At 37.9% G+C, this 11,456-nt stretch overlaps 1 protein-coding gene across 2 annotated transcripts in view; it reads left to right on the top strand.

Annotated features, from left to right (window-relative positions):
* Positions 1 to 9: 9 nt before the first annotated feature.
* LOC144646920 (solute carrier family 12 member 9-like) overlaps positions 10 to 11,456 on the top strand; it is a 31,962-nt gene continuing 20,515 nt past the window's right edge. Inside the window, exons 1-7 of one of the 2 annotated variants that reach the window (XM_078506627.1) lie at positions 10 to 207; positions 1,062 to 1,145; positions 3,269 to 3,378; positions 8,203 to 8,320; positions 8,945 to 9,040; positions 10,275 to 10,334; positions 11,130 to 11,213. In XM_078506627.1, coding sequence (XP_078362753.1) covers positions 90 to 207; positions 1,062 to 1,145; positions 3,269 to 3,378; positions 8,203 to 8,320; positions 8,945 to 9,040; positions 10,275 to 10,334; positions 11,130 to 11,213 — 670 coding nt within the window. In that variant the 5' untranslated portion in view covers positions 10 to 89. The remainder of the gene's footprint in view (positions 208 to 1,061; positions 1,146 to 3,268; positions 3,379 to 8,202; positions 8,321 to 8,944; positions 9,041 to 10,274; positions 10,335 to 11,129; positions 11,214 to 11,456) is intronic. The other variant, XM_078506628.1, reaches the window with a different exon arrangement.

The following is an 11,456-nucleotide window of genomic DNA, read 5'->3' as shown; positions in this document are numbered from 1 at the left end:
AGTTTCCCGACTTTGTTTGTGCCACGGACATCACATTGCCCGCGCACTCACGAGACAGGGAAGCCGAATTTGTCGGTTTTTGCAGCAAAATGGCCTCTTTAGCTGGTTCGCTGAGACCAGCAATGGGAAGATATACGTTACTACCTTCTGCGTCAAACTGGGCAAGTGTTTCAGAAGAAGCCGAGAGCGGTTTACCCGTTGTGGAAGGTATGAATATCACTCTAGTTTTGTTATGCTCTATTTTCACGTGACCGATTAAGCCTATTTCCTTTTTCCTGCGATGAAACCGAAAGCTCAATAAGCTTATTATAAGCTAATCTCTTTTGTGCGGATAATAAAGTTCTCCCAGAACATTAACATGAAATTTTAATTTTAAATTTTAATATATTTCCAAGGCAGAGAGCAGATTGGGTCCCATTAATTAGCTCATATTAAATTAAAGGCCTATCCGCACTTACAAAAAAGTTGTTTATTTAGACAAATTTTCTGTCATCACCAACGCTTTACAAGTGCGGATGGTTTTGTCGTGAACTGACCAATTTTGGCCGAAGTGGACAAATCTTCAAATGCACCGTCACTTGTTAGCTAGGTCACTTGAAGTGCACCCCGGGAGTAGACCATTCATGAAATTTGACCCTTCCCTGTTTATTCAGCTTAATTTCCGTGACCCATTGGTGGCCCTATTAACGGGGTTCCACTATACCTCTTATTGTTCTGCATAGACCCTAAGCTTATTCTGATTGGCTGACACTCTGTATATGGGCACTCTGCACATGTTTCTCAGTGCTGGCTGACCAAAACAATTGTGGCCCCTGGATACAAGAATGATTTTGGACAAGAATCCCTGTCACTGTTATGTGTGATTCCCCCCCCCCCCTTACAACACGCCCTTGGGCTCTCTTATATATGGTGTCTTTATTCTAGTCTTAGTTTTCGGTTTCCCGAGTAAGTTGAAGTACTGTAGAGCATATTTTCATAGCCTGGTGCAAAAATGACTGTGAGTTGCACTTGGGTAAAAAGAACTTTTATAAGTAAAGTACTTTTCTTGTGTAATAATTGAGGAAACTCTGTGATGTTATCCAATCCAATAACCCATTTTGGTGAAGAGCAAAGATTACAGAGAAGTTTGCCTCTCATAACTGAAGGTAAATGTTTTGTTCAATGTCATGGGACACAGGACTCCAGGACTTAGGCCCAGCCAGGGGGGGGGGGGGTAGTGGAATACCAATATACCCCATTTTTTCCCCCTTGGATACCAATATACCTGAAAACTGCAAATATATTGATACCAAATACCTAAGATTATTACCTTAAAGCCATATCCGATAACAAAGGCTGGTGTAACTAAGGGAAGGACCATTATTTGTTTGGAGGGGGAGAAATCCAGTTTTCTTCAAGACAAACAATTTTTTATGTGTCGTTGTGTGTGCAGGCTGTGACGTCCTGCAGACACAATTTTTTTTGCTGTCCAGATAGTAGGCCTTGGTTGGTTATTTATGACTGTATAGTTCTTATGTCCTTTTCCCTTTTTGGCGATGTTCACATAAACCATCATACAATTATACTAATTGAATTTTTAAGAGGACGGTTTTTTTTAATTTTTTTGCATTTTTTTTCCTCCTACATGTTTCGTGTGACTAGCGCACACCTCATTTGATCTGGGAGTTTTACAGTTATACAAACAAGTAATTCAGGGTTATAAGCAGCTTCCGATTTAGCCTCCTACACAGACATTCTTTGGGTTCATCACGCATTCCTCTAACAGGAACGGGTGACGAGCCCTAAGAACGTCTGCATAGGAGGCTACTTCCGATCGGGGTAGGTGGATGTGACCACAGAAGGGGCCCTTTAGGCTTTTCCTAGGGGGTCTGGGGGCATTCTCCCCCAGAGAATTTTGAAATCTAGAAGATCGGAAATGCAATTTCTAGCATTCTGGGCATCAAAAAAAAGAGCTGTTGATGATGTATCATGATGTATAAATGGCTGACTATCTATTATTGTCAAACTATTTATTTTCTCCTCCCCATGTCTGCAAACAATTTATTTGAGCCTTTGTGCTCTTGCAAACAACTTTTTTCAGGATTTTTGTTCTCCTCCTTCCTCCAAAAAATAATGGCCCGTCCCTAATTAACAGCCTTGAGAAAGTCAAAACCACCATTCATGACCATTCGCAGCATGCGCTCGCATGCGGATTTAGTCATGCAAGAACTGCAGATCTTTCATGATTCTTTTAAAAGTCACACAAGCACTGAGAATAAGACACTTTAAAAAAGAAAAAACAACAACATTACGCTTATATACAGAATGCCAAAACTTCAGAAAAACAAGATACTTTATACCCGTATTTCGGCAAAAAGATACCGAATACCTTGGTTAAAAACACCCAAGATACCGTATACCCAAAACCCCTGGCGGGGCCTGACTCCTTGATATCTTGATACCTCCAGTAGTAAGTTTATTACTGCATTATTTTGGTTGGTACAGACAAGCATTCAAGCCTAGTGGCTGATCAGGCTAGAGGTTAACTCTTGTTTCAGTACAAAGCATGAAGCAAGCAGAAATATCTCTACTCCCTCCTGGATGGGATGCTAGTCCATCATAGGGTTACCCCTTCCCTTCCTCCCTACCCCCAGCATTTAATTCTATCTCTAATACCCATTCATACACCTAGGTGGAGATAGGTACTATGAGAGTTAAAGCTGATTTCCAGTCCGTACTGCGCAGACTCCGGGTTTGTTTTCGTTTTTGTTTTGAATTCGTTGAAATGTTACACTTCGGCGACAGCATACATAAAGTTTTTTAGTCCGCCATTACGGTTCCTTTCATTCAAGAATTCCCGATGAGCTGAAACGTCGGTTTGAAATAGCGTCAAGGTTCTTCTACTTGTTACTATTTGTTCTGCAAGGATATCTGGCGTTAATAATGAAGAAAAATTTAAAGGTAAGTTTGTCACAGAATTTTTAGTTTTGCTTGTAAACATTCCTTTGTGTGAGGCTTGCACATATACATTGCAGCCGAGATTGCGCAGTACGGACTGGAATTCATCTTTAAGTGTTAATATTATTGTCCCAAGAACACAACAAAATGACCCTATTCTGAATCCAATCACACAAACTAAATTTGGAGAGAATGACAAAATTTTTGGCAGCCTTTCATATAATTATCCCTATAAGTAATCATTGCAAATGACTATAGCCTGAACATTCACTGCTAATTACATGTAGTTTACTTTTTTAAAATTTTACTTCAATTAATATGTATTTTTCAGAGCCAGACAACAGAAAAAAGTTGTCAACATTCTTTGGTGTCGTGGTGCCAGTCACGTTGTCCATGTTTTCGGTTATTCTGTTTTTGCGCCTTGGATTTGTAGTGGGCCAGGTATGTTGGTCATTCTAGTCAACTACCATAACAACCACAAAGTTTTATTTAAATTATTTCAACATGAGTATGTAAAGGTTTTGAAAAATCTTCAATCTCTGAAATGATGAACAGTAACACTGATTTTAGTCCTTTGCCATTTTTCTGCAGAAGAATTTACACATCTGTTTCTAAGTGTGGATTGAATTATCCACTAGGCTACATTGTAGCTTTGGAATAAAAAACCTTAAAAGTTTTTTATTCCAAGGCTACATGTACATTGTAGCTTTGGAATAAAAAACTTAAAAGTTTTGAGCAACCCACATTTTTAGCTTGTCATCTACTCAGGCCCTTAGTCCGGCGGCTTAGCTCCTGAATTGTGCGATTTTTGATACAAGCACCAAACTTTGCAGGATTACAAGCATTCGCATACTTATCAATTCTTGATATAGTGCCAACGCCAATTTCCCATTTTCAGCTAGTAAACAGCAATGAAATTTTCAGCCGAGAGGCCCCCCTGCCCCTTCCCCACGAAGTATTTCTTCTTGTACTTTTATAAACCTTTTATTGTTGATTTTTATTCATAAATACAGATATGAATGCTTTTAATTAGGCTTACAATTGTTATTTTTTACCATCTGTTTGATACCAATAATTAAATAGGAAATTATTGCATGGGAAAAGATTTTTCGTTCCCCGCCCTCTGCTCCCTCGCGTCTTTCGTTTTGCGCTAGCGTCCAGGTCTCTCGATCGGTGAACCGTTCGCTAACAGAAGAAAAATAGGAAAATATAGGGCTGTGAACAGTCTAAATTACAGCATTTCATTCTAAATTTTGTACGTGCGACTTGGTGTCACTACCTGGCATAATAGTATTTGTCTATAAACCAGGACAAACAAATATTTCACGAAATTTCATTGATTTTAACCCTATCCAGACCGGGAGGGGCGGAAAGTACCCGCGCTGACTTTGAACGCTTATAACTTTTTCAAGATTCAACCAAACGCTACCAAACTTTGCGAATTTATCTAAAATTTATCTGGAAATACTTTGGTAGGATAAGTTGTTGTGTCAGGAACTTGAGTCACCATAGCAATGGTATTTTGACAGGCATGTTTTCCCAATTTTGTAATTTTCGTGTTTTTATTAATGAAAAATAATTTTAATGCAATTATTTTCATCCTTTTACGGTTTTTAAGCACAGTTTTATTGATTTTGAGTACTTTGCAGTAATTTTGGGTGGTTTTATGACGTTTTGGAAAAAATTCGAAATCCAAGATGGCGGATCCAAGATGGCGGCTGTTTTGACATTATGATGTAATTGTCACGTGATGTGACGTCATCTTCCCACATGACGTATACCAAAAGATAGGTGTTTGGACATACTATATATTCCCTAAGTTTCATTGTGATTGCTTAAATATTCTGGAAGTTACGGAGGTCTGAAAAGATCCAAAAAAGCCCGGTCTGAATAGGGTTAATAAATTAAGGTTTCCATGGAAACCGGTGTTTTTCGGGCTTGGCACTATATCTGAAAAAAATTCTGTTGGTGACCACTTTCATCGTGCCAAGTTTCATGCTTGTATAAAAAAGTGCACAATTCAACTAAAATTTCGAGCTAAGCCGCCGGACTACCTGTCCACATGAACCCAGGAAAATTTGAAAACGGAGAAATTTGAAAACGCTGTATAAAATGTTTTCCGTCCACATTAACCAGGGTAGTTTGAAAAATGATACGCTTTATCGCACGCAGAGTTACAATGCATGCACAGAGATATTGTTTTGACAGAGAATACCTGACTTTTTGAAGTCAGCATTTTCAAAAAGTCCCACGGTTTCGCCAGTTTTCACCGTCCACACTACACCAACTAGGAAAAAGGTAAATTAGGAATGAATGTCAACATCCCAAAGACCAAAGTATTAAAGGTTAATGGTAAAGTGAACAGTCCAATCTCGCTCGGAGGTGAAGATATTGAATCAGTAGAGGAGTTTTGTTATCTGGGCAGTGTCATCAGCACAGATGGTGGAACGGATAAGGATATTAGTGTTAGGATCGGCAAGGCCAGGTATGCATTTAGGGCCTTACAACCAGTTTGGCTCTCAAGGCAGCTCTCTCTAAACACCAAGCTCAGGATATTTTCCACCAATGTCAAGTCCGTTCTTCTTTATGGTTGTGAGACCTGGCGTTCAACTAAGGCCCTTCACAATAAACTGCAAGTTTTTGTCAACAAATGTCTCAGATGCATCTTGGGAGTCCAGTGGCCGAACGTAATTAGCAATGAAGAGCTGCTAAGAAGGACCAACATGGAATCCATTGTAACATCAGTTAAGCGAAGGAAATGGCGCTGGATTGGCCACACTCTCAGAAGAGAATGTAACAATGTGACAAGACAAGCCTTGCACTACCACCCACAGGGAAAGAGGAAAGTTGGACGACCAAGGAACAATTGGAAGCGATCCATGCTGCAGGAGTTGGAAGGAGTAGGCTACTCCTGGGAAAGAGCCAAAGCACTAGCAAAGAACCGTGTACGCTGGAGGAAACTGGTGGACGCCCTATGCTCCCAAGGGGGTGAAAAGGAACAATGATGATGACACTACACCAACTACCCGGCGTTTTCAAATGTACCAACTTAATTTGGAGAGCAATTTTGAAAAGTACCGTTTTCATTAACAGAAAATGCCGTTTCAGTGTGGACGGTTGGCATAGCCTGGTAAAAAAAAAAAGATGCGTTTTCAAATTTACCCGGGTCAGTGTAGCCTGCAAACACAGACAGCCGGAAATATGTCTGCGTTCGCAGGCTAGGGTCAGTGTGGACAGGGCCTTAGTTAAAGTGGCTTAATACAGTTTTGAGGGGGTAAGTGGGCCCAACTTTTAACTCTCTTTAAAAATATTCAGGAATGTTCTTTCTTTCTCTTATTACTGTTTCTTAAAGCATATAACCATCAAATGCGACATTTGACTAATAAAAATGCTAATAATAAACAATCAATAAAGGGCCAAAATGAATGGCCGAGTGCTTAGGAGGGGACTGGGCACTAGTTGTTTTAACAGCGTTTTTCTCAAAATTTACCCGTATGACCCCACCTCAAAATTTCAGAAATTACAAATTGGCTTTGATTAAACAATCATGCAGGATAAAATAAAAATCTGTAAGACAGATTTTTCGCAAAATAGGAAAATGTGATATTTTGCCCCTTTAAAAAATAGCTCAAATTCTGTCTTACAGATTTTTATTTTATTTTGCATGAATGTTTAATCAAAGCTAATTTGTAATTTCTGAAATTTTGAGGTGGGGTCATACGGGTAGATTTTGAGAAAAACGCTGTTAAAACAACTAGTGCCCAGTCCCCTTCTAAGCACTCGGTCATTCATTTTGGCCCTTTATTGATTGTTTATTAGCATTTTTATTGGTCAAATGTCGCATATGATGGTTATATGCATTAAAAAACAGTAATAAGAGAAAGAAAGAACATTCCTGAATATTTTTAAAGAGAGTTAAAAGTTGGGCCCACTTACCCCCTCAAAACTGTATTAAGCCACCTTAAACATGTAATTATATTTGTACTGACCATGAAGAAAGCTAGGACACCCTTTCAATTTTTTTTTCTAGTCAGAAGGCAACAATATAGTTTTTGCCATTATAAGGCTTATTAGGTTTTAAGATTTTAAAGATTTTTTTCTTCATATCTATTTTGTAAATTTTAATTAACTGCAGGTCCACATAAGCTTTATGCTGCCTTTATTCCGACCTGCATAAACAAATAAATGATATATGTATGTACTAGTATGTATATAAGTACATGCCATGTCCCCTTTCCACCTAAGGGAGTGGCGTGAGTCTCGAAGATAATCCACTGTGAGCTAAACAACAAATAATTTTACTAGAGGTTGTAAAATTTCTCAAATTTTTGTCAGGGCGCGACAAAAGTGCTGTCCGATAGCCCGGGGCTAGTGGAATTATCCATCGGGCTAGCGTATTCTGATCACGGGTTGCCCGATGGGCAAGCAACACACGGGCAAGAAACGTTGTTTTTTTAAGACAACCTTCAGAAATAAATGTGCATCAGACAAATTAGACTAGAGGGAAAAATTTGGGGCTCAAAAATGTGACTCACTGCATCCTTGGAGACAAAAACTCCTGTTTTATAGTCGCCAACTTGAACGTGGCGACTATATTAATTCCTCTCTGTTATGAGTAACGGCCATTTTCTGAGGAATTGTGTCTTTTTAGAAAATTATATTGGAAGATCTTTGCTTCTAAAGCATTCACAATAAGAAAAAAAGTCATAGTTCTCCAATCCATGGTATTGCTTTGCCATAAAGTACTCCATCACTTCGTAAAACTTGCAAATGGCTGACCGTTTTTGAAAACGCCCCAAAATGCATTGCAAGCATTGGGTACGTCATGTATGCATATGAATTATATCTCTTGAAATGTGTCCTTCAGGATCCTTTATATTTGCAAAGTAAATTTAGTTAGTTGCCACAAAATCGTTATGTGTTTGTTTTAATTCTTGTGGTAAGATTATTTTCTTTTTCTTTTTGAATATTTATGTATTTATTGTCTCCAAAGGAAAAACAATTTTAAATTTGCATATAATTAATTATGCAAATTACCTTCGGGCTAGCTCCTCAGAGCTTTGGGCTAGTAAGATAACATAACAGCTTGCCCGAAGGGCAAGCTGCCTTTTTTATTTTTGTCTCACCCTGTTTGTATCAGAGTAACTGCTAAGATTTGTCTTTTTGTGGACGTGCTTTGAAGTGATTTTGTTTGGTAAACAAATAACATTTGACTGTGTAAACTCTGTTTTTATATCATTGTCAATTGAATTGTTTATTTTTCAGGCTGGTTTAGTTATATCAATTGGAATGTTTGTGGTGGCTTACTTTGTGGTAGGAATAACAGTCCTGTCCATCTCGGCTATTGCCACAAATGGTGCAGTCAAAGAGGGTGGAGCTTATTGTATCCTGCTTATTATTTAAAACTAGCAATGGTTTATTGAAATTCCTGAGTTTTGATTGGCTAACAGGTGATGGTATATGAGCTCATATGCCATTGACCACAAAATAATATGGTAGCCAATACACGTTTAACAAGAACAGCTGGGGAGCTCAAATATTGCAATTATTCTACTTGCGCTTGTTGGATATGAGATAGTTATAGCCAACTCAGCCCTTTGTGCCTTGTTGGCTATCTACCATCTCATATCCAACTCATGCTCATGGAATGATAAATTATGTTTAACTTATTAAATATTTAATCATGTTACACTTATAATTAAACTGTAAGATATACAAGTTTTGGTATAGTGTCTTGGGTCTGTTTCAATTTAATCGGAGGCCAGAGTGCAAATTTGTCTGTTTTATGATAATTGGTTATTGCAAACCTCAAGTTTCAAGTTATCCCAAACTAATGTTTTGCAACTGAGACTTTAAACATTCCAAACATCCGAATGTACATGTAACTGGGCCATATTGATTTGTAACATAGGTTTTTAATGTAATTTTATTTTTTGGCTAAACATGTCAATTAAATTTTTACTCTGGGTATATTTGATGCTGAGTATTTTTTGTTAACCAGAAGCAGATATGATCAGTAGAACACTGGGTCCAGAGTTTGGTGGATCCATTGGAGTCATATTTTACTTTGCAAACATTTTTGCAAGTGCTCTGTATCTCCTAGGTGAGTTAAATAAATATACTACCTTATTCTCACTAAATTTCGCGAGTACTTAATTTCGCAAAAAATCAAGAGCCATATTTCGCGAACACTTAATTTGGCGATTTTGAGAGGAAGGTGCAATTGGAGTGTATTAACTTTCGCGATTTTTACCTATTCTTCAATATGAAGCTTTGACCTCGAAACTGTAACAACATAATTAATATGAAGGTCATCGTAAAAACAGCAAACAAAACAATATACACATAAAAAACATAAGGCATTCAACAGTCTAAATCTCTAATAGGTTCATCTACGACTGCAAGAGCAAGATTTTGAGGAACTTGGTGGCAGAGAACAGTTCGAACAGTGCGACTGATAGAGTGGGAGATAACTAATGGACAAAATTAAACACTTATATAAACATGAAGCTCAGGCATGTTACAATAACTATGATAAAACACACCGAGTTTCATTATTTTTTTATATTATCAGTACGATTTAAATTTTACGATTTAAAACTTCGCATGTCCTATATTTCGCAAGCATTAAATTTCACGATTTTTTCAAAATCGCGAAAATCGCGAAATTAAGTGAGAATAAGGTAGATATTAAGAAAGGGGGCTGGTTACCGACAGGAAACCCAAATTCATACTCTGATAGTGGTTAATTGTATTCATTTTCCAATATTGGTTCTGCAATATTCTGCTGACCATTAATATAAAGAAATCAAAAGCTGAAGACAAATTCTACAAATTTATAACCAATTAAAGGCTGGTAAATCACTTCAAAATTTCAACAGGGTTCTAAGTGGCCTGCATGTGAATGCAGACATATTTCTGTTCAGTAGACAGATCTGGCCACCTCAAATATTGTCTTTGTTTGCAGGCTAGCAGGTTTTAAGTGCCATTGTCATTATTTTGTAATTGCAACACGTCAAAAGGCTTGTAATGAGTGGCTTTACTTTCTGTTGGGAGCCATAAGTCAAAGATCGCGCACAAGCTGCCATAATGTTTTTGACAAAATTACCTACAGTCAGAGGCAGTAGAAGAACTGTCTGACTCAGTTAGCGCTGCAAGAAGTGTCTGAATGCAGCAGCGCTTTATTCTGATCCTAAATAGTGAGCTGAATGTCTTCAAAATTACCAAGAAAAGACTTCATGCTGGAATAAGTGAAAAGGCCAAAAACTATCTGATGTAGGGTTTAAGCCATGCCCATCCTAAACATATGCCTGACTGTTAACTGTGCTTTGTTTTAGGTTTTGTGGAAGCCTTGTTGAATAACTTTGGTTCTCATGCTTCAGTCCATTCATTAAAATGTAAGTATTTATAGTTAAAATTAAAACAACCAATCAATATTGACGTTGTTTCAACTCTTAATTTTGTAAAGGACGAAATTATCATCAAAAAATTTTTTAAGTTTGAGAAACCCAAGAGTTGTTAAAAGTTAACAAGTTGTTCCATTCCAATGGCAGGTCATCAGAACCAGCATTTTCATCTCCAGATGGGATGCTAGTCGAGTGCTAGATTGTCCCCTGCCAAGCCCCCTGCCCAGTTTGCCTATTATAGGAGGCACTGTGTGTAAAGTGCCTTTGTAAACCAATTCAATCAATGCAACACAAAGATCCTGGGCAGAGCCCAGTTACATAAAAATACTTAACCGATTACATGAGATGTTCTGCAGCTATTCCATGTGCTCTGAGGGGTTTTCTCAAGAAAATGTACTAAAGAGCACTGGAAAATCCAAAACGTTTTGAAAACATTCACCAGAACAGAGAGAGCTATTGCAGAAAATGGCCCGTAACCGGAAGTATTTTTATGCAACCAGTCCCAGGGCTCATACTCATACTGCTTAATCTGGAGTCATTTGACTGCTGTGCCTGTTGTGCATTTTTGCCAAATATATAAATTGAATTTACAAATATGCAAAAATTTGTGAAAGGCCCATATTCACCTGTTTGGCTTTACAGTCATGTGTTATTGTTTCAAAGTGGCAATGTTGTTTCAAAACATTAAAAAATGGCCACAAAACCAAATGGTGAACATGGACCTTTAAACTCAAATGGCATAATTATGTACTTGCCTTGTCTTATGAAGTTTTACTCTCTATCTAGTTTTGGAAGAAGGCACATGGTATTCATTTGCATATGCTTCAGTAGTCCTGTTGTTTTGTCTTCTTGTTTGCCTGATTGGTGCAGGTATAATAGACTTTCCAATTGCACTTACATGTAGCCTATTAAAGTAATTAAAATTATTTTAAAATATTAAATTAGTTAAACTGATCGCCAATAGATGAGTGTGCGGATGGTGCCTGAGATTATGTGGGAGCCGCCAGCAAGCGCGAATGGTAACCATGACAACCCTGGGAGCGGCAACCACCAGGCACCATCACACTGAGAGAAAAAAACTCAGTGGAAGGCAAAACTAAATACTTACGGATA

This window comes from Oculina patagonica, chromosome 3 (genome assembly GCF_052425735.1).
Source record: "Oculina patagonica isolate OP01 chromosome 3, crgOcupat, whole genome shotgun sequence".
NCBI classification, from domain to species: Eukaryota; Metazoa; Cnidaria; class Anthozoa; order Scleractinia; family Oculinidae; genus Oculina; species Oculina patagonica.
Note: the sequence above shows the minus strand (reverse complement) of the source record. Positions and strands in the feature narration are given on the sequence as shown.